Source organism: Cheilinus undulatus, linkage group 7 (genome assembly GCF_018320785.1).
Source record: "Cheilinus undulatus linkage group 7, ASM1832078v1, whole genome shotgun sequence".
NCBI classification, from domain to species: Eukaryota; Metazoa; Chordata; class Actinopteri; order Labriformes; family Labridae; genus Cheilinus; species Cheilinus undulatus.
Window position 1 is genome coordinate 9,943,731 of NC_054871.1, and position 23,785 is coordinate 9,967,515.

Genomic DNA, 23,785 nt, shown 5'->3' on the forward strand with positions numbered 1-23,785 from the left:
AAAACAGCCAATAAGTTGAAGCACTTTGAATCACAAACTGAAATGTCAAAAAAAATCAACTTATCTGCTGCCAACTTAACCTGGCTGCAGACTTCTGTAAACATATGCATGGCTGACACATCTGTAAGCGCATGTTGGTCTCAGCTTTTGATCGGTAAATCAGGAGGAATCACTAATGAAAGCAGTTCTCCTTAATGTTATTTTCTGAAGTTTTAAGCATTTAAAGATTTTAGAGTTTGTAGCCAGGCTGTCTTTGGACAATCTGGCTGCAGACCGCAGAGCTCAGATGCCCCCTCTAACAGACAGTAACTGTGAAACACTGTCTGTCAGAACTGGAGCACTGTAATTTGCCAGTACAATGTGTTTCCAGTTTTAAATATTTTTTTCAAATTAAGCTGTATTAATATACAAGGTCTAGGAGTGACATTTAAATTATACTTAGATTGCAAACATTACATCCTAAGCAACAATTCATAAATAAAAGAGAAGAAGTTCAGAGGTCTAATCCAGGGGAAAATTAAGTATGGATATGTTTTAGATGTAGATACACAAATGGTGGCTTACTTTAGCTTTGTTAGCTTTTGCTAAAGCTATCATAGCTATGCTAGCTGCATAGGTAACGTTACTAAAAAAAAGCCATTATATCTAAGTTAGCTTAGCAATGTGAGCTTTAGCAAACACAGCTAAAACCAACATAGTTACATAAGCTAGGTAGTTAACATTACTACGAAAGCCAATGTAACTAAGCTTTAGCTTAAGGCCAGCCACACACTAGACAGTTTTTTAATTTGAAATGTTTTTAAAACCGTGGGAGACCACAGATTTCAGGACAATTTCCAAAAAATGTTTCATTTTTAATCCTCTGAACACACACACTAGACGACTCAGCCAGATTGTCAGATCACTGGAGACCACACCTGCCAACCTGCCTACGACCTCGCGTGATGACATGACTTAAGAAAAAAAACACGGATGTCTGTCAATACCGTCTTGCTGTCTCTCCACAACATAGTGTCCTGGCGTGCGTCACAGGTGCAGCAACAATCATAAAACATGGAAAAGACTCAGGACGAAATCCTGGCTGGAATTAAGGTACCATTGTGTTTATGGTTGTGAGCATTGAGAGTACGTATGATTTGTCTGGTGACACTACCTGGTGTGCTCGCCCTCATTGGTTGTTGTGGGTACTCTGTCAGCAGCACTACAACTTAGAATTGTAAATGTCAAACATGTTTGATATTTACAATTCAGGGTTTGGGAGGCTATGGCGTGATTTGGAGCAGTGAATTAATCGTGTTGACACTACACACATGCAGACTACTCAGACAAATAATCGTTTGCGACGAGGCTCCAGTCGGTACGATCGTCGGGGGAGTCAAATCTTGCCCCAAATCGAGCTTAAAATCCTGTAGTGTGTGGCCAGCCTAAGCTAACATAGCTCAATAGCTATATAGTTAATGTTACCATGAAAGCCCATGTATCCAAGTTAGCTTTAGCAATGTGAGCTTTTGCAAATGTAGCTAAAGCTAACATAGCAGCATAATCTGCATAGATATGTAGCTTAGCTAACATTAGCTTTGTAGTTCTGTTAGTATTGACATCCATGAGCTTCATGAGCTCTAGTTTTGGCTATGTTAGCTATATAGCTCTGTAATCTATGTAGCTTACTGTGCTAACAGAGCTACATTTGTTATATTAGAATGTTTTCACAGAGAACAAGCTTTTTTCCTGTAAGCGGACCGTTTACTCCGCTTTATTTATCATGTTGTTATTAGATTTTGTAGGTCAGATTTTAAACTTTTTGTATCCTAACCATAACCTTAACCCTAACCCTAACCTTACTGAATATGATTTTATTTTAAAAGTTTTAGCATGTATTCACATTCTGACAGATGCAGCAATTCACAGTAATGGGGGTAGGGTGTCTCAGAGTAACAGTCTTTTTGGGTCTTTAAAAATTATGTAAAAATGAGAAACATCAGTTATAATCAATCTTATAAAACGGAGGATATCAAGTCTTTCAAAGTTTGCCAATTGTTCAAATGCTTGTACTTTTCCCAGCTTTTGCTAGGGTATTTGAACAAATTACATTATCATTTATAAATAAATCTTACATTAGCAAGCAAGTAAGGCCTTCTTGCTTCATCTGTGTACATCAACCTCTTTGTTTCTTTTAAAAACATATCTATCTCTTGCTATTGTTTTTCTTCCAAAAGTTATGCACCAACAGGAGTCAACTGTGCATGTGCTTACAAATGTTTGTTGTCTGCAGACAGGTATCTCTCTCAAAGCAGTCATGGCAAGATCCCAAACTTTGCAGTTAGTCCTGAAGGCTGGGTCAGTAAAATTACTTAGGCAAGGGTAAATCAAACATCATCACAGTGTATTCCAATGTAGCTTCAAGGAAAGGAAATTAGGTTTTAGTGAGAAACTTGAATAAGTAAATCTGTTTGGAGGGGAGGTTTTGATGATAAAAAAGCATCAAAATCAGTATTGACAGGGACTCAGATCTTTAAACAGGATCCAGCAGAATGCCAGTATCAATAAAAAGAACAATTTCCATCCCTAGTCATTTCTATACATTGTCATTGTATTTGAGCTGTTCTTCAAAAAGCTGATGATCCTCTTCTCTGATTTGTCTGCTGTCATGTGGTTTTCTTTACCATCCAGGCAAACCAATGCACTTGTTTGTGTTTTAGTGTCCAGAAATAAGCAGGTCGCACCACTGATGAGAGGCACCTAAAAGGTCAGAAGATGAGCATCAGTGTTTTTCCTTCACATCTTGCGTTGTAACTGAAACAGGAACGATTTGTCTTTTTTAAGGACAGGGTGGACTTGCTACTTTTTCACCTTTTAAAGAGTGTCCTTGATAAAAGTTCTTATGAATATATATCTTTGTATTTCATTCATTCATTCAGGACTTATGTACCGTATTTACACAGAGGTTAAAATAATAGCACAACATTTTCAAATCATGGTAGTTAAGTACGCTTGCTTTAAACAATAAGGCAGTAAAAAGTCACACAGCTCTGTGTATACGTGTGTAGCTGCGGCAGTGTTTGTTGCACACTTAAATGTGCGTACCGAGCAGTTTCTGTTAAATCTCCATGTGACCAGAGTCAAATAGTCTGATTGGGTCCCTTTGGTGAGAAATTCTCCTTCTAGGGTCCAGAGCAGAAAGTGTGAGCTTTAACGATCTACAGGTCCGCTGTGATGACCGAGTCGTTGTACATCAGTACGTCAGAATCAGCAGCGAGCAGTGCTGACGTTTGTGACGGGTGGTCCATCTGTCCCATTGCTTTCTGGGAAACTTGTCCATACATCTGAACCTGACCACCACTCCCTGGCATGATGCAGTGGGAGAGCAGCGGCGTATTGGCGTCATGATTGGAGCCTGTGGTGGAGGGCACGCCGCTAACATGACCCGTGCTGGTGGAGCCGCTTGCACTGCTCGGGGAGCGGCTTTTTGGAGGGGGCAGGTGGTGCTGGATGACCCTTGTAGGAGGGACAGGAGGAGGAAAGTGGGCAGGAAAAGCTGCATATCCTGGCGGGATGGGGTACCCGTTGACAGGGATGAAGCGTTGGTGCGTTTGCGGTACAGCCATGGGCGTCCAGGCTGGGATAGGAGCCATCTGACCCGGGGAGGGGATAGCCTGGGCAGGGTAGAGGTACCCAGCAGCTGCTGCGGCTGCAGCGTAGCGAGGGTTGCTGAGGTTGCTGACGGGGCTGGCGCTGAGTGAGGTGGTCTGTGTGGTAGCGTTGCCTCCACCACCAGAGGGTGTGCTGGAGCTGGCATGGGATGACATCCCCTCCCAGGCCCTTAGGCGGGCGTGGATGTCCTTGAACCTGGGTCGACGAGAAGGTCCTTCCTGCCAGCATTCAGTCATCAAACCATAAAACCTAGAGGACAACAAAGTTAAGAGAAAATTAAATTCAAATCCTTTTACTAATATTAAATTATGCTAAGATGTGTCTGCTGCTATGATTCTATAAGTTAAAACAGTATGATGTAGTTTAGTAATATCTCTAAGTGGTGTTGGATTATGGGAGTTGTTTTTACAGTCTGTAGCCTCATGGGTTTTTTAGATGCCATCTTTGTTGTTTAATTTTAGAAGAAGTTGACGTTTCCTTGTTTCTTTTTTTTTTAACGCAAGCTAATGTGTGAGCTGCATCACTTATTAACTTCCAAAACTCACCATAACTAATTCCTTACACTGAAAAGCAAGATCAATTTGAACGTACCTCTGCGGGCAGTCCTCTGGACAGGGCAGCAGCTGCCTCTTCCTCACCATCTCCATCACTTCCTGGTTAGAGAAGCCATAATAAGGCTGCAGACCGTAGCTGAAGATCTCCCACAGTACAACTCCAAACGACCAGATGTCTGAGTCAGTGGTGAACTTCCCATAGGTGATGGCCTCAGGGGGCATCCAGCGGATGGGCAGCAGAGTTTTAGGCTGGATGCAGTAGTAGTCTGATGAGTAGATCTCTCTGGAGAGACCGAGGTCTGAGATCTTCACACGGAGCTGTTCCCCTACCAGAATGTTTCGAGCTGCGAGGTCTTTGTGGATGTAAAAGTGGCTGGCCAGGTACTCCATCCCAGCAGCCACCTACCGATGATGAGTCAGACAGAAGAAAATCATTAAAATATTGGTTTCGATTTTAAAATAAAATAGAAATTAAGAGTCTTTAAAAGTATCTTATATAAACTTAATCAAAACATCTTAAATGTTAAAGAAAATGGTGAATCGTATTGTTTCTCTAAAAAGCCAAATATATAAGGCTGACATAATAATAACTTTATTTATATAGCACTTTTAATGGTCTTTTTATGGTCTGCTTGAGGTTTTAGTTGCAAATTTTCCTATCTGCTCTCAAAGGCTATAACCACACTTAACAGGGGTGGAAAGAAACTAATAAAATGTACTCAAAGTACTGTAATTGAGCAGGTTTTTTTAGGTACTTGTACTTTTTTGAGTTCATTTTTGCAATTAATACTTTTACTTGAGAAATTTTTAACCAGAGTTACTGAACTTTTACTTGAGTGCAATGAGTTTGTTCTTTATCCATCTCTGTTGACCACACAGTAGCACATAGTTGGTGGATTGTTGTTGTTTTTGATGCAAGACATATTTGCACAATAAGTGAAGTTATCCACAGAGTTAGACATCCCACTTGTGACTTTAGGTGTCCCTCAGGGATACATAGTGACAATTTGTCATCAGTATATATTGCCTTGCTATGACGTATACTCTGCTTTGTTGTTGCTAGAGGAGACCCACCTTAGCACAAATTCTCAAGTTACTACAGCTCTATCTGTCAAATCAGAAAATATTTCTTTCAAAGTGGTTTAACTATATGTAGTGTGGACCAATGTAGACACCTACTTTAACTCTGTATGAGTTCAATTAACACTGTTAATTTTGCTCTGTATTTCACTATACTATGGAGGTGTACCTGTACAACCCGATTGGAGATCTGTTCTCTTGCTGTTTTTGCCAATAAGGAAAGATCATATTTTACTGTACGACCTGTCAGTAGCTACTCAGTACTCAGTACTTTGAGACAACTTTAAATCAATACTTTTGCTTGAGTAGATTTATAGAAGAGTACTTTTACTTAAGTAAACTTTAACCAGAGTAACTTTTACTTGAGTACAATAGTCATGTACTTTTTCCACCTCTGAAACTTACATCATTAAAACTCAAATTTATTTTAATCTTTTCTATAATGCAAAATGTTATTCAAATTTAAAAAAAAAACCCATTTTAAAAATCCTTAAATTAACTATTAAAAATCTGATGAAAACAACAGACCAAATTTTGGAAAACCACACACACACACACAAAATAAATAAATAACATGGTAAATTTAGCTTATACAAAATTATTAAGTTAAAATTCTAAAAAGGAAAGTATGACATTCAACACAAAGGATTTAAAAATTAATGAAATTCAATAAGTAGCACTAATTTTAATTACATTTTGGCAGTGGTATTGACCCTGATGATCTGGAGATTTTAAAAATTGCTCCTTGTGTTCTATTGTACCCACTGTCTGACTTTGTCTAATTTATCTTTAAATACAGGTGAAGTTCCTTAAGGTTGGAATGGTGGTGATCCTCATGACATTTATAACTACAGATCTATCTCTGTCATCAAATGTGTAGCCTAAGTATCTGAGAAAATAGTTTTTAATCAGCTTTCCTAATATATTCATTGAATATTTTATCTTCATATCAATAAAGTTTTAGACTAAACTTATCAACCACAGCTCTTTTAGAACTTAGCAATGATATGGCATCCTCATCAGACTGCAATATGTTCACAGGTGCCATATATATTTACTATTTATTACTATATTTGCTCTACTTTGGTTAAATTCCTGTCTTCATCATAGACTTCAGTGCATCAGATCTTATGGTAATAGGAAAGGCATACTTCAAGGCTCTTCCCTCAGCCCACTACTGTTCTGCATCTTCATCGATGATCTCCAACAAATATGTTTCACTTTCAACTTTATGTAGATGACACCATTATTTAAACATCCAGGACCAATATCTCACAAATCCAGACAACCTTACAGGCTGACGTTGATAAAGTCCTAAAATAGTTCTTTCCAAATAGAACTCCTGAATGAGAAGAAATCCAATAACATGCTATTTGGCAGCAGATTTAAGGTTTTATACTCAGATAAGTGGATTATCAATTACTTTGATGGAACTTCACTTCAGGAGGGAGATAAATATAAATATCTGGGTGCATGGTTTGACTCATAGCTCTCTTTCAAATATCACACTGTCTGCAGCTTAGGCCAACTACACTTAAATTCTAAAGTTTAATCTAAGGATTTAGATTGTTTCAATGTTCATTCTTAAATTTCACAGTGTGCTTCAAGGACTGAAGTGTAAGGCCTGCACTACTATTTTATACCAGCAATGAAATCGGCATGAGCCAAAATGAATTTTAAATTTGTGTACTGGACATCAAAAAAATCCAATACTGTGCATCCCTAGCTATTATGTATGCATGGCCCTGAACTATAAGGTTGGAAGATCATTTTAGATTTGGATTTTTTAGTGTAGTACAGAGTGTGTGTAACAATGTCAGGTACACAGAGAAGTGGATGGAGTTGCAGGGAAGCAATGAAAGAAACTCCAAAGGTATTCACCGCAATCTGTTTAAAAAGGGAAGCTTCTCATGCACAAATAAGAGAGCAGACTTAAACTGTTTCTCATCCCACCTGTAAGGACATGTGCAGGAAGTCCCCGTGATCCAGGCTGGATTTCACCGTACCGTCTTCATCGCTGCTGCAGCCGACATCGGAGTGAGGCGAACGCATGATGAGGAACTCATGGAGGTCGCCCTGAGGCATAAACTCAAACAGCATACAGACAGGCTGTTCCTGAGTCACAACGCCCAGCAGACACACCACGTTAGGGTGCTGCAGCTCTGTCAGCACCGCCGCCTCCTAAAATGGAAACAAAAACAGCGATGAACTTCCAAGAACACAAAAGATGGCACCTTCAACTGAACAAAAAATACTGGGAAGGGCTTTTTAGACTTTTAATAAAACTAATCAAGCTTGTATTTATGTGTCAGTGTCAAACAGCAGCCTTGAAAGTTTGCTGTGCTTCAAGCTTAATGGAAAGATTTTATTTATTTTAAGCCTTGAGTTCAGTTGTGCGTCAAAAGAAAGGAGGAATAGGTTCTCTTGAGTCATGTTTTTAAACCTTGAAATCTTAATGTCTGCAGAAAATCTGCCAGCAGTTTCAGTTTATTTCTGGAACGATATCAAGAAAATTCATGTAGTGTGTAGCAACATACAGTCTGCCATTGCCCATCAATTTCACCGTCTGTGTAAATATAACAAATCATTCTTCAAGTGTTGTGAGAGAAAAATTGTCCCTTGCAGTTTTCAACAGGAAAATACTTGTGCTGCATGTGTAATTTTAGTAATCCACAATGAATAAAGAGTTAAAACCTGTGTTTTAAAATGACTGAACCCCTGAGTAATGACAATACAGTTTACATGAGGTTGAATGTTACATCAAAGCTTAAATAAGCACTTTAAGACTGAAACAGCAATAGAAAGTTGATGCTGACTGAGAGAACAAAGTTCATTAAGCACATTTCTGACCATATCCTAACAAACAACTGTATCTACAAAACCCAATTCCAGAAAAGTCTGGACATTGTGTAAAATGTAAATAAAAATAGAATACAATGATTTGCAAATCCCTTTTAACCAGTATTTAAAAAAATACAGCAGGAAAAAAGCTATAACATGTTTTTTAAGTATATGCACATTATGTGTTTGATATCTGCAACTTTTTCCCAAAAAAGTTTGAACAGGAGCAGGGATATCACTGTGTTCCATCTTCTAAAAATCTAAAAACATTTTTTTGGATGAAAAAATAGTGTCTGGAGACTGAAGACATTAATTGTTTAAGTACCAAAATGAGAATTTCCATTCTTTCTTGATGTACATCTTAAGTTGCTCAACATTGCAGGGTTTCCATCGTCACAGTTTGCACATTATAATGCACAATACATTTTGAATGAAAGTTAGTTCTGGACTGCAGGCATGCTAGTTGAGTACCCACACTCTTTTATTGTGAAGCCATGGTGTTGTAACTCATGCAGAATGTGGCTTGGCATTGTCTTGCTTTAATCAGCAGGGACATCCCTGAAGTGTGGCGCCCCACAGATGTGCAAGTTTCTCATGCCATGGGCACTAATACACTCCCAAACTATCACAGATGCTGGCTTTTGAACTTGCATTCAAAATAATCTGGATGGTCCTTTTCTCTTTAGTCCAGAGGACTTGATGACCATTATTTTCAAAAGCTAGGCGTGCTCCTTTTATACCCAATCATGTACTCTCACCTTTTACCAATTAACATAGTTACCTGTGAAAAGTGTGTTTTTTGGAGATTCCACAACTCCTGTCTTTTCTTGCCCCTGTCCAAACTTTGTTGGAATATGTTGCAGCCATTAAATTCAGACTGTGTGTACATTTTTTCCATAAAATGAGCAAATAACTTCTGATTTAACACAAGCTCACAACATTTGGATTTGGGGTTTCCCTTAAATAATGTTCTTAGTTTGTGGCCTATGGAGCTTTTTGACCTAAATTTGAAACAAATCTTCACAAGCTAATACACATGAAACCTGACGTTTTAAAGGTTTGCATTACTTTTCTTTTTAAAACCATATAATTTAAATATAACATGCACTGGTTTCAAATTAACAGAACGATTTCAGATTTAACAAGGGATATGTTATCCAAAATTTCTGTCTGTTTGCTCCCTGATCAAAATTGTAGAGTCTGACTGAATTAATACTTTTCATACAAAAATAAAATAAGAAACATCACCAACACTGACTGCATGTGAAGTCCTGCTAATTACCCATGAAGAAGAGTTCCTTTGTTTACCTGCTGGAAGTCGCTCCACTGCTGGGCGCTGGAGATGTCCTTCAGGGTCTTTATAGCCACCAGCTGGGCCTGGTCCATACCCGGCAGGTACAGGTGACCTTTGTAGATCTTCCCTAAGGGGCACTCTCCGAGCTCCTCCATGAAACGTACGGCAGACAGGGGGAGCTCTTTGGCTTTACTCTGCAGGGAGGGAAAAATAATGAGTGAGATTAGAGAATAGAAGTAAGTGACAGAAAAACTGGATCATTTTCCTGTGTTTTCTAGAACTATTGTTACCATTACTCTTGTTTGGAGGGAGGAAATGATGACATGAAGTTATTTTATGTAGGCAAGCAGCCTAAAGCAACACTAAATGTGTGATAGAAGTGTTAAATGACTAAAAAACTGTAGCCATGGGAGTTTAAGTTGTCATAATGCTCAATCCATTACATCAGTTTCTCCTTCAAATCTTTGGAAAGCTTCGTGGGAAAATCAAGAGATCTGGCAACACATTCACAGCTAAAAGAGTTGACTTTACTGATATGATGGCAGCTTTTAGGATAATTTAGCAATCAGTTCTTTTGACGCTACAACACAACCAACTTACAACAGGAAAGTAACAGTTTTGTGAGAGCAGACACTCCAGATGAACTCTCATGTTGGAACCATCCTGGTGATCTCAGAGTTAGTGGGGATTTCTGTCTCTGAGTGTATTAGAAAGCGTTACAGTAGGTGTATGTGAAGATAAAAGGTGAGCAGAGGTTGGCAGAGATTTCCAGATTCCAGGAACTTTGAGATGAATAATGAAATTCCTCAGTGAGCAGAAATGAGACACACTCCAGCTTGTATGATCTCTGAGGGGGGTGCTGAGTAAGTGTGGGGGTCTGCTGATGTTATGAGAGACACAGATGTTTTTAGTTATGGGTTTGTTTCACCCCCGTCTTTCCTCTTCACACCCCAACCCTCAGATCCTCCTCACACCGCAGCAGGTTTGTGTGCATGTGTGTGTTTATGCGTGTCTGAAAAGACTGTCACAGGCAATGGCCCCTGGATGACCCTGCAGCAGACTTACACTCAGCTCAGACAAAGAAGTAGATAAGAGGGTAGGAGTGGCAAGACACCTGATGTTTGAGTCATTTATGGCTGCTGAAATCTCTTTCATTCTTTCATTTACAAAAGATTAGACTGCAAACTGTGTGATTAATAGTGAAGATCTAGACTGGCTGCTGTGCAAAGTGGTGGGCGGTAAACTGGTGTCAACACACTAATTTCTGCACTCAATCAGTGTTGATTTCATAGACTAAACCTCTGACTAAAATGCACATTGGCTCAGTTTATCCATGAGAAAAAACTAGACTAAAAATAGATCTTTCATGACAAAAAGTATGTTTAGTTTTCATCCAAGAGACTAAAATGTAATTCAGTTTCATCAGACATTTAAAATCCATAATATTTCTCCACAAAATCTATCGAATCACAATGTATCTGTAGCTTGTCTACCATTTTTTAGCTGAAGAAAGCAGGGATCCAAGGATTTGCAAAGTGCATCAGAACAAGTATGATCTGGCACCAGATTGAGGCAAAAGAGTAAATGGTTTTATTGAAATTAAAATCATTTTGAATTGACTTAAACTGGACTAAACTGAGTTTTTGTCGACAAAAAAAAAGACTTAAACTATACAGGGTAGAAATTACTAAAGTGTGACTAAAATCAACAAACATATTATCCTTATGACTAAGACTAAAATCAAAAACAGCTGTTGCAATCCACACTGCACTGAATGTATTTTGCAACACTGTGATCATTAAAGCATGTGTAACAACATGAGACATAACTGACACTGCTGCTAGCATAGCAGAGTGATATGTGACAGACATCAGCTCAGTCTGAGCCCAGTCATCAGCATGTTCTACTTCAAATGTCACCCGTTCGTGTCAGTGTAATGCAGCAACAAGGTATAAAGTGTGTTCTTTCCTCTCCAAGTTTGATGTTTGTAATAACAGCAACATGAAGCAAGTGTGATTGCTTTGCAAAATGTTTCTGTCTGCCCGTCTGGGGCTTTAACACAAGCTGTGCGCTGCCATTGATCAACTCCCAGCAAAGCAGCAGTTCATTTCATAATAGCTTATGAAACTGTTGTGTTTGAACTGATGAATGCTTCTTTAAGTCCATGATGATTCAAAGAAGCTAGCTGTCATGCCAAACAAAGCTAGAGAAGCAGATGTAAATAGGTAGCTGGTACTGCTGCCAAAGCTAACTTTGCCTTCTGAGACGCACATATATGACAAGAAGAGACACAGGTTAATTTCAGACACTATAAATTGTGGCCTCTTATTTTTTTACTCTTGTAGCCTGTTGTTTTGCTGTTTTATTGAGGCTAACCAAACCTTGGTGGCCCTCATGGTAGTGTTGGAACTTGGGTAACTTTTTAGGGTCTTTAAAGATTAAATCCACAACAGTACATCCCACATTTAATGTCTTTTAATCAGTTTTTTTTTTATCCATTTACCATCGTTTCTACTGCTAGCTCAGCATGCTTACTGCCATGTTTTCCCAGAATGCTTTGTGACTGGCTGTGCCAACCAATGGCAGGCGGTTCTATTGGGGCATCATACTTGTACACTTGTACACCTAGTTCATGTAGGAGGCATCTTGAATAGCTCATAATAGACAGAGAGGCTGTGATTTGGCCCTCTGTGTCACTGCAGACTGGAACTGCTTCGAGGACTGGCACAAACAACAGTCAATTCAAAAAAGTGTAAGGACTTTTTGTAACTATGTCAATATTTTAAAGATCTCTTAACACATGATTATTTTTTCTCTTTTTGGTGAAAGACTGTCCAAAAAAGTCGTAGTCATTATTGTTCACTGTGTGTCAAACATACAAATCTTTGAGTTTTGATTTCCTTTCATTCTTAAAACCCAGTCTGTCTGGAAAAACAGATGTTTAGAGCTTGACTGTGCACCATAGGGTTGATGTTTTACAAGTTTTTAAGACAATAAGTCCAGGCGAGACAGAAAAAAATAGCTAAGGGTCTCAAGATATAAAACAGTTATAAACATGCTATTTCCAACAGGTCCCTCACAATAAAAGTCCACTGTTGTTTTTGTTCAAGTGCTTTTATTGTGAACTTCCACATTTGTAAATTGTGTTGTGCTGGCGGTAGCAGCTCGACACACCTCAGCAGGAGAGAAATGAAACTTAAAATTAAAGGTGCCGTTACGAAAAAGTGATAAGAGAAATACCTTTGACGTCATTTTTATATGATCTTATGCTCAAACATGAGCTCAGTATGCCATCCCAGACTTGTTTTAGGAGGAGACTTGGGGCTGTAACACCTGAATATATATTTAAATGTGTTATCTTTTTTATTTTTGTAGTACTGTGAAACAATACCATACTTGAGATCCATCTTGAACAGTTGCCTTACATGTAAAGCTAGACTGTAATGTTAGCGAAAAAATCAGCAAAATCATTAAACAAATTTTCCCTTCACTTCAAATATTTTCCTAACCTGACACGCCAGATGGATGTTTCACACATCCATCTCGAAAACCTTCAATACTAAGCGTTTGAGAAAGGGCAGAGGATTTGAAAAAACTCGGAGTGTGATTGGAAGAACGTTCTGTCACATCTTTACGGGCCAATCAGAGCAACAAAACATGCGATATAGCCGCAACTGAAGTGCGTGTGCACAGCTATTAAGGAATAACGCGAACCATGGTGACTATCGACATGTTAGTACACGACTTTTGTCGTTTCTGAAAAGTAAACAACTCACTGCTGTTCTCTGTTCTTCTTTTAATGAAGAAATGTCATCAAGTTCTGATGAAACTGGCGCTTTAGCAGCATCCACGCCAAGCTCTTCCACCATAATTGCAGTGGCCTCTTGTTGCTGCTTGGTTACGTCATGACTCTGCTGCGCCTGAAAGTACTGCCCCTTGTCGCTGATTGGTCCTGTCACTTTCTAACCAGGCCCAAACGGTTCAGACGGAAGCTTTGCAAGATTGATTCACCAGTGAGAAACAAGGAAACAGGCATATCGATCTGCTCTGCAAGGTTAATATTTTCCCTCAAAGCCTTGATCTTTTCAGGCCATCTATAAATAAGGGAAAATGACACATCTGCTATCTGCAGATATTCATCCTGGATTCTGAGGAATAAGTAATCATGCAAGATCTTATTATATTCTTCTGTAAGCATGACAAAAATGTGAGAAATTAATAAAGATATAAAGGATTTGATTATCTAAACTTCTGCTATAGGCTTCAGGCTTCTGCTGTTTTTAAATCTTGAGTTAAAACGGATGCTTATTTGGTCTGATATCTGTAAAACATATTTCAGACTCTTGCAGCCCACAATTCCTCTACTGAATTCACTGTAAAATTGAAAAATTGCATGGTTGTCGCTCTTAAAAACTCTCTTTGATGTCTCAAACTCTCAGCTCTTTGCAGAAACAAGGTCGTCATCTAAACACAGCAAAAATAGCTTCACTTTTTTACATCAGGAAAACATTTACTCCACGGCGAAAACTTAAATAAACCACAGATATTAATGGCTTCTGACGCTTCACTGACATTTTGCGGTTCTTTGCAGAGCTGTTGATGGTAATATTATACACATTACCTTGAGAATAAGCTCTAGTTTGCAGACAGGCTGTCTAGATAACCCACCACCAACAGAATAATGTGGAAAAAAAGATTAACAGACGGGATATGACTGAGTGTGCGACCCTGGCGGAAACGTGATACAGTGAGCTTATGTGTTGGCTGGCTGGCAGAGTAAAGGCTTGATGATCTACATTACAAAGAGGTTCAGTGAAAGTAGAGAAGAGGAGCAGAGGTAAAGAAACAGAGGAAAAGACAGAAGAAGAAAAACAAAAAGCGACGTATGAAGTGAAAGGAGGAGAGACGTGGAAAAAGAGACAGTGAGACGGAGAGAAATAAACAGAGCTGCAGTCAAACATTCCTGGAGCTGCTGAACTCGATGATAGAGATCTGAAGCTCCGTCTCAGACGGGTCATTCATATGAACACTCAGGTCAAAAAAACTCCAGCATGCTGCGGCATATCCCAGCTGACACATAGAAGGCTGTGCCTTCTTTCCTGTCTGATCTAACTCAATGACTTCAAAACAAAAACACATAAAAAAGCAATGTGCTGGCTGCAACACAGAAGTAACATTGTAAACTAAATCATGATGTAAGACAAGATTTTTGGTGTGAAACAAGTAGCAACCTTTGGTTCAGTGGGGTTTGGCTGGGACTTCTGGGCACAATCTTTGCTCTACAGTATATACTCTAAGCCCCATAATGCTTTTTTTCAGTGCAGAAATAAAACATGTTTGTAGCCTTTTTCAAAAACAGGTTTTGGTTTCTGTAGCTCATTTTCTTATTTATTCATCGAATCCATTTTTGACAATATCTAACCAGGAGTTATGCCTAAACTCTTACAATCAGTCAAGTCTTCTGACAGGTTTACAGCCGTTTGCCAAGAGACTCAAAACCTGTTGTATTCATATCTTTACTACCAATTTTTGTTTTATGTAAAATAAAAGCTCACCCTGATCTAAGACAGTGTCCTTTTTACAAACCTGGTGTTGCCGTAGTTTTGACAAACAAACACAGGTCTTTAGGCTACGATATGTAGAATTTTTTAACTGAAATGTGGATATTAATTTTTTAAAAATGACCATTTCTATGTTACATAATTTTTTGTAAAGTTCTTACATTACCTAAAACATTTCCAACGGTTTTCAAAACTATATAAATATTTAATCTTTATTATTGTTGGGCATAGGGTGCCACAGGGGTCTGTATTGGGCCCATGGTTTTCCTCAGTCTATCTAGCACCTTTCGGTCAAACTAAGCTTTCATTTGAGATTGCTTTTCATTGTTATGTGGATGATTTACCATTGTATATGCCACTAATCCTGCAAAGTGGATCTAATGCATCTAAAATTGAGGCTTGGGTGTTTGCTGTTAGGAGCTGGTTACCGGCAAATTTCCTGCTACTAAACTCAGCTTAGTTAGAAGTGATGGTTATTGGGCCATGTAGGCTCAATCCTTTGTATGATAATTTTACTTTTCCTATGGGTGACTGTGTAATTAATTGCAAAGACAGAGTAAAAAATTTTGGTGTACATCTTGAATCAGACCCTTTTTTGATTTTTTTGTCTAAGAGATAATGAGAGTAACCTTTATTCCTCTCAGACATATTGCCCAGATTACATCATGTTTCAGGATACTGAGGTCCTCAGATCAGATTAGATTACTGTAATGCCTTCTATCAGGTTTGTGAAGAAGAGTCTTTAAGGTCTGCAGATGACAAAACAAAGCAGCTTGTCTAGAGCAAGTAAATATGAGCACATTATACCAGTACTGGCCTCTCTCTATTGGTTTCCTGTTAAGGATAGAGCAGACTTTAAGGTGCTGCTTCTAACTTGTAAAATTGTAAATGGCATTGCACCACTGCATCCTCTGAACTGGTAAACCCATATATACCTACAGATGCTTTGCACTCCCAGGGAACTGGAACTACACTGACCTCCTTCAGAATGAGGTGTCCCGCTTGAAAAAAAGAAAAGTTAGTAGAATGAAAACTTGAACTTAAACAAGTTGGTAGGGGGCCTCTTTTTGCAGAGTTTGCATATTTATACCGCTTATTCCATTGGGGGCTGTGGGGGGGGCTTGGAACCTATCCCAGCTGTCATTGGGTGAGAGGCGGGGTACACCCTGGACTGGTTGCCAGTCAGTCACAGGGCTGACATGTAGAGACAGACAACCAGACACGCACACACTCACACCTAAAGCCAATTCAGAGTCACCAATTAACCTAATAAGCATGCTTTTGGTGGTGGGAGGAAGCCAGAGTATCCAGAGAGACTTACACAGCGAAACATGCATAGAACAGTTATATAAAATTAAGGGAAAACACTAATAACCTCATAAAAAGAACCTCAAGTGAACTTTAGACTTCTGCCTATCAAAGTTGTGTCAACTCAAGCAAAAAAACACAGGTCCTAGATCTACAGTCTTAAACTGGCGGTCCATAAACTGCTGCTAATTGTTTAACTGCAATGCCCCTCCACTTCACTGGGTGGTGCTGTTGCAAAAAGTATGGGTCCTAGAGCTACGGTCTGTAATCTGTGGCCCTGAAACTTCTGCCTGTGAGCCTGCAGATACGTACTGTTTGGGAACTGGGCTTTTGGGTGACCAGGCTCTTACTTCCGTGTACTAATACTGTGGAACAGTCTACCTGTAGACATTAGGCAGGCATTGATGTATTTAAGGCAATTTGTATCTCACTTATGAAGGGAAAAGCTGTTCAAAGTGGTCTTCTTGGTTAAAGCTACAAGCAATCTCAGAATGCTTTAAGGCAGGGGCAACAGCACACACAGCTGATGGGAGAGAATAATTGTGGTGTATTACAAGTAAACAGCATTGAACTTAAATTAGATACAGCAACAGAACAGCAGCTTTCAGTTGCAGTTTACACTTCCCTATGTAGCAGTCTTTCACGTTACAGAAAAAAAAAAAAGGAATTTCTCCAGCTTTAAAATGTGTAAGTATCAGATGCAAAAATATTACTACCTACATGTTACTTCTGCTTCCCCTCCCACAGTGTCGTACTGTGTGACTGTATTTTTCTACCTTTGGTTTGTATGCTGTAGCCAGCATGGACATCTCCACATTCTGGCCCCTCACTGGTTTAGGCTGACGGGGAGCTGGAGGCCGAGCAGACTTCTGGTTGTTGCGACAAACACAGATAAAGAAGAAGAGCAGAGCGATGGCTAACGGGATGGCTACACTGGGGACCAGGATGTACAAGATCTCCATGTTAGTGCCAGACTTATCCTTATGATCTGTGGGAAGGAATGGAGAGAAACCAACATTATTTTATAGATTATAGGTCACATAATCTTCTAGCTTCTGCTAATTGGCTTAAACATATCTGATAGTCTCACCACAGATGGGGATGTCACAGAGCTCCATGCGGACCCCCTCGTCTAGCGTGAAACACCAGGGCGCCTCGTGTTTGTTACCAGGGTTACGGCAGTACGAGTGTCCCCCATTGAGCTCAGGGTAGCGGACAGCGAGGTACGTGTGGCTGTGTGGGTACTGAGAGTTCCACGGCTGACACTGACGTCCCCCCTTTGTCATGCTGACCGTCCCTCTGTAGTCTGCCCCGCTGCTGTTGTAGCACTTATGATCTGAGGGAGAGGAAGAGATGTTAAGATATATACTGAGCAATAAGCAATTTCCAAACTGCCTTTAATAAAGCTAAAATTGGGTGCCACATGCATGTCTTTGTATAGTAGATAAAGTTTATCAGCAGCATTTATTAAGGTGTCAGTTACTTACTCTTGTTTATGGGCTCAGCCATGGGGATCCCAATCCTCAGACAGTTTGCAGCCTCAGGGCTGTCTGAAGCAGCCAGGTCCTCACAGTTCGGCAGCTTCAGTCTTTTCAGGATGATTGGGTTTGAGCGGGCGATGATGTACTCAGTTTTGCACAGGTCGTTCTCCAGGATCTCGCACTCGTCCTTGCACAGGTCTCGAGGTTTGTCAGTCCCGGTGCTGCGGTCGCAGGTGGGGAAGGCAAAGTGGCAGAGAGAGGGGATGGCAAATTGAGAGCAACGGTCGGACAAGTGGTTGGACGTGCCGATCATGGTGAAGGCCGCTGGAGAGAATAGGGAAAAAAGAGAAGAGTCATTTGATTGAGTCCTTTATTATCTAATCCCAACATTACTTGAACTGTGTTACTGGGTCTGTCTGCTCTGAAGTTCTTAAAATTAGGTTCAATCAAACTATCCAAAATTATGATAAAATACATGATTGGTTCATACTAAGGTCTTTTGGTAGTAAATTTTTTGTTTTGGCTGTTTGATTTGGTTTAAAATTATGAAAACAACTCAACTTGATGTGCATTTTTAACAGAAATATATGACTTTTACTTCCTTTGGGTCCAGAGGTCTGCAGCTCTTCTTAGATATGTGAAGGGGGGCTCATTGGAAAAAAAGGTTGGAAACCGATGCACTAGACCAGGGTTTCTCAACTGGTGGGTCGAGACCCAAAAGTGGGTCACAGAGCAGTTTTCAACAATGGATCATGAATGTATGTCTGGAAAAAAGTGGTGGCAAAAGTCTATGAAGATAATGCATCCATACCTTTTATTTTACTCTGTTTTATTGTAATAATGGGTCAACTTTAATGTTTTATCAGTATTTCAACTCATTTATCTTCTTTTCTTGCAATAAAAGAGCTGCTTTTACCATGTTAATGAAGTAATATCTCAAGATCTCAAGGATAATCGGCTGAAATCACATGTTATCACGGGTAAAGAGGGGTGTAAAACATGTCAGTTTTGCTCTGCATCTTGTTCCTGTCATTAATTCTGTTCCCACCAAGATCATAACTGCAACATTTTTATTTACTGAATGCGCATTGTTGAAAATTTTTGGAAATTTGGGTCGCGATTTGTCATGAAAGATAAGATAAACAAGGAAAGAACAACAACACATACAACACCAGAGCAAGGAGTAATGCTGCAAATAAAAATACATTCATCAAAATAGAGAAAGAAATAAATCTGCAAAAATGAATTGTTTTCTAGTAGTTCCCTGTTCCTATTTGTTCTCCTGTCAGATCAGGTAACTTTAGCTTTATTTTCTGAGTCATTTTGGACTTTTGCAAGTTAGTTCCAAGACTCAGGGGTCCAAAGCTGATGGTTGATGGAGTTTATTTGCTATTTTTGGCCTTTTTAATCCTTTATTTTATATGCTAAAACTATTTTTTCAACCAAGATGCCAATAAACTTTTTCAACTTTTGATCTGCTATCATAGCATTCCTGTTTGCCAAAACTGAAGCTTTTTCTGCATTTTCCAACTCAATTTGCTGTAACCTTGTCCTAATCTGCTTTATTTCATTAAAGATATTACTCTGGTTCTTTTCAAGTTCATCTGGCTGCTGATTTAAGGAGACTAATAACTCCATTTCCTTTTCCTTTACCTGAAGTGATGCCAACATTATCAGCTCCCCTCTAATAACTGCTTTGGCCCCCTTTACATAACATATTTTCTTCTTAACATAAGTATTATTTAAGAGTGAGTCATTAGTCTCCAAACTGTTGAGATTTCCAAAAAAATTTAGAGCTTAATGTTGTTGCATGGTTAGATACTTCCAATGCATAAATTTTTCTTAAATCTTTTTAAATCATAAAGGGGTTGACATAAAATTAGACATAAAATTATTCTTGATTATTTATTTTGAGTTGGAGAGTAAGCATGATTTATGAAGTAAAGCCTGCAAGCTAGTCCTGTCAGTCCTCTACACTGATTCATACTCAGCATGTCGTTGTCATGTTCTCCTATCACACGCATTTTCCTTATTTGCTGCTTATTTAAAGTGTCTGGACATAAAAATACTAGGACAATGCAGTTGGAGCCTTACTGCCAAACTTTGTTTTTTTGCACTTTAAAAATAAATGCTTAAGATACATCGATGTGAGTTGTCAGGCCGAACTATTATGATTTAATTTTTTCTATATCAATAAGATCAATTTCTGTTTCTACCTTCTTTAAGATTTGTGAAGACAACTTTGCTTTATGTGTTTTATTGTGCAGGCAATCTAGTTTAATGTTCATGACCAGGTTTAGAAAAAAACTATCAAAAAGGCATCTGCTGTCTGACAAATTCAGTGTAGCTTCAAACATACTTATCTGAGCATGTACTATGTATTTGAAATAAGTATGTACAATTTATCAGAATCCGTTCTTCTAGAGAATATCTTTAAAGGCATTATTTTATATTAGCTGAGGAAAAAAGTCAGCAGGGTTCAGTGAAAAGGCTCATTTATTACCAACATATGAGGACAGTCTCATTTTTCTACTGAGTGAAGAATCGCTCACTAAAGTAAGAAACCATTCCCTTGGCTGGTTACTGCTTACTTTGTGGTAGTTAAACCCTCAAAGGATCAAACAGAGAAACTGTCAGAGGTATCTGCAGTTTTAAATGTGTGATTCATAGTCTGGCTGTACAGTTACTGCCAACATGTGCTTTTCTGTGGTTGAGATTATCAGAAAAGCTTCTCTGCAGGAGGTGAAGAAGAAGGCACGATTATAATGTGGATAACTTCAGCTGACAGTTGTTCATAAGCTCCCACAGGACTGCTTTGGCTGAAATATAAAAGATACTGAGGATCAGTGATTTTTAAATCAAGATGGTATAAAGCTGCTTAAAGTGAGTGTATTAGAGATGATATAGCTCTGCTGTAGCCTTACAATTCAATACTGTGGTGTCATAAATCTTTATCATCATTTGTCCTTGATGTTTCAGATTAGTCTGAGTTCATGACCCCGAACTTTTACAAACGGGCATAAGGCTGTCAACTGCATGGAAGCGATCAATAATGCACACATTTAAGTGACTCGTAGAACATTTGCAAGCAAACAAACACTCATAAGCTGTGACACAGGCATGCTTTACATGATGAACCAGCATGTGGTCTGTTTAGGCTTCATACAAGATGATGAACTTTCTTTGATCTCCACCAGTGAGACTGGGTTTAATGCATTTTAGATATGTATATATTCTAAAAAAAAAGGCCTAATTTGCAGAAAGTAAAGATCAATTGAGGGTATGCAGAGGATGCTGTACTGGTTGCTTATTAAGTAAATCTTCAGGATGAAGTGAATCGAGACAGAAATGCTGGAAAAACTGGGTGAATGAAAAACATGCAAGATACATAAACAGGCAGATCTTGAAAAGTCATGTAGTTTTGTGTATATATGTAGAAATTTATTTGCATGTAAAAATAGCTTTTTCTAGATTTATCTTAGGGCTTTTTATAATTTTATCTATGAATAAAGACTGGTAATAGAGACAGAAACAGTGGAGAATGCCATGGGGGAAAAGAGGCATAGGTCAGACTTGAACCCAGACATGAGCTAAACACTTGGCCATGAGCACTCCAAAGATGCACAAAACTAAAGAAAATTAAGTGCTACAGAGGAAAACTGGTATTTAAGTGGTTATTTCTGAAGAAGGGTGACTGAAACATTTTTTCTTTGTAGTTGAGGGGATGAAATTGATATGGTTTGTTTCTCACCTGTGATCTGTGTCTCAATCTCGCCCTGCATCTGCAGAGAGTCGACAAAGATGCTGCGGTTGCCGATGAAGCGAGCGCAGGCGATCCCTCTGTATGGCTGGCAGAATCCCTCATCATCAATATCCTCCCTGAATCACAGAAAAAAGATGGAGAGAAAGACAGGAGAGACAGGGTTAGGAAATGTTGGTCCAGTTTGAATTTATTCGGACACATTAATCGCTGCTGTCAATGCTGCCTCCATTGCAATAGACATTTCATTTTCAATAGAAGTAGGTATGATATATAGTTTGGTAAATAAGCTAATAAAATTAACATAAATTCTGTCTTCAATATTTAAAATGATATCAGGGTTTGTGGATTTGTGCAGATGAAGGGACACATAAATGAACATGCTGCAGTACACTTACATTCCTCTAGAGGTCAGTCTTAGTTTGAATAATACACTATGAAGTGGCATTTAAAGGGAGGGAAACACCTCTAATAGATACTAGAACCACCAAGGCAAATTCAATAAAACTAAAGCTTCTTATTCAACCCCTCTACTGGTTTGAAGCAGCTTGGGCAAAAGCCAAATAAACACAGTGATGTAAGAGACAACGAGCAGCGGCTGCTCTCAAGTCACACATGAAGGCCTTTTAGGGTTATGCAATGTAATAATGTTATTGAAATACACTGCCTGGCCTAAAAAAAAAGTCGCCACCTTGACTTAACTAAGCAAATAGGTATGAGCCTCCTATTGGATAATTACTGCATGGGCAATTATCTTTCAGCTGGCAACAAGTTATTTAACCCCAGCTGATGGAATGAGTAACTTCTCTTTTCTTAAACAATGGATTTTTTCTTCCCTAATGGCACGGGCATATTCCAAGATGACAATGCCAGGATTCATTGGGCTCAAATTGTGAAAGAGTGGTTCAGGGAGCATGACATCATTTTCACACATGGATTGGCCACCACAGAGTCCAGACCTTAACCCCATTGAGAATCTTTGGGATTTGCTGGAGAAGGCTTTGCACAGTGGTCAGACTCTCCCATCATCAATATTAAAATTAATGCAACACCTGATGGAAATAAATCTTGTGACATTGCAGAAGCTTATCGAAACAATGCCACAGCAAACGCATACTGTAATCAAAGCTAAAGGTGGTCCAATGAAATATTAGAGTGTGTTACCTTTTTTGGTGGCGACTTTTTTTTTGGCCAGGCAGTGTAAAAGCAATGCTACTTAAGGATCCTGCCTTCTGATCTTTGATTGCACATCTGCAGCTTCTTTATTCGCCCCATGGTTACCAGAGGTATTGCAACATTTGGTTCATTTCCAGAAGGTTAGAGAGATGGTGCAGAAATACTGACGGTATGAAAGCATACGGACAGTAAGCTTCGTCTGTATCTGCATGAGTTTTTAAAATGAGCATAGATGAGCTTTAACTCTCTCTCTCTCTCTGCATTATTACTACTTAACTACCTTCAGATTACTTGCATCCAACTTAGTCATTAATCCCTCACAAACTGATTTTCCCTCTGGCGTGCCTCTCTTCCTGGACATGATTTTCACCTAAAGAGATCACTCTCTTTGCCAAAGGAAAATATCTCATGTAGCAGTTTGTGGCTTAATGACGGGGTGTTAAGCTCTCTGCAGGCTCACCGCAACATGAACTCATTATTAGCTGTGTCCACATTTTAGTAGGAAATTACATATTTTCAAGATAAAATCTGCTTCAATCTGTATTAAGCTGTAAATGCAGCGTTACCATATCTGCATGGAATCGGGGGTATGCAGACCACCACCCTATAGTTCTGTGTATGTGTGTATTTGTGTGGAAGTGTGTGTCCATGTCTGGAAAGCCCATTTAGATGTGCACAGACAGTGGTAGAGAGAGAGAGAGAGCTGACCTTGGCCTTTCAGTCACTTAACACTCCTCAGAGAGACGAAACCTAACGACCCCCTACCCACACCAAACGTACACTTCCTTATGAAGCTGTGTGGAGGTTGTGTGCTTCTACTAACTCACTCTCACCTCAAACTTATCATAAAATTAAGCCTGTGTTGATCTTTGGATTGTGCATCATTCCCAGGATGTGTTTGATAAATATGCAGCATCCAATCAGGCTTCAAAAGTGAAGAGTCCAAGTCAGCAATAACAGGGCATTACTATGTAAAACAAACAAAAAGAACATTCTATTCGACCATGAGGGTTGGGACATAGATTGACCGGTAAATCAAAAGAGCTGCCTTTCGGCCCAGCTACTTCCTTCCCACAACA

The 23,785-nt window shown here is 39.1% G+C and overlaps 1 protein-coding gene across 1 annotated transcript in view; it reads right to left on the bottom strand.

The window, feature by feature from the left end:
* Positions 1-893: 893 nt before the first annotated feature.
* Positions 894-23,785, bottom strand: part of ror1 (receptor tyrosine kinase-like orphan receptor 1) — a 214,711-nt gene continuing 191,819 nt past the window's right edge. Inside the window, exons 5-12 of the mRNA XM_041791512.1 lie at positions 21,522-21,649; positions 17,777-18,094; positions 17,380-17,625; positions 17,066-17,277; positions 9,435-9,614; positions 7,239-7,466; positions 4,243-4,607; positions 894-3,900 (exon numbers count right to left, since the gene is read on the bottom strand). Coding sequence (XP_041647446.1) covers positions 3,198-3,900; positions 4,243-4,607; positions 7,239-7,466; positions 9,435-9,614; positions 17,066-17,277; positions 17,380-17,625; positions 17,777-18,094; positions 21,522-21,649 — 2,380 coding nt within the window. The 3' untranslated portion in view covers positions 894-3,197. The remainder of the gene's footprint in view (positions 3,901-4,242; positions 4,608-7,238; positions 7,467-9,434; positions 9,615-17,065; positions 17,278-17,379; positions 17,626-17,776; positions 18,095-21,521; positions 21,650-23,785) is intronic.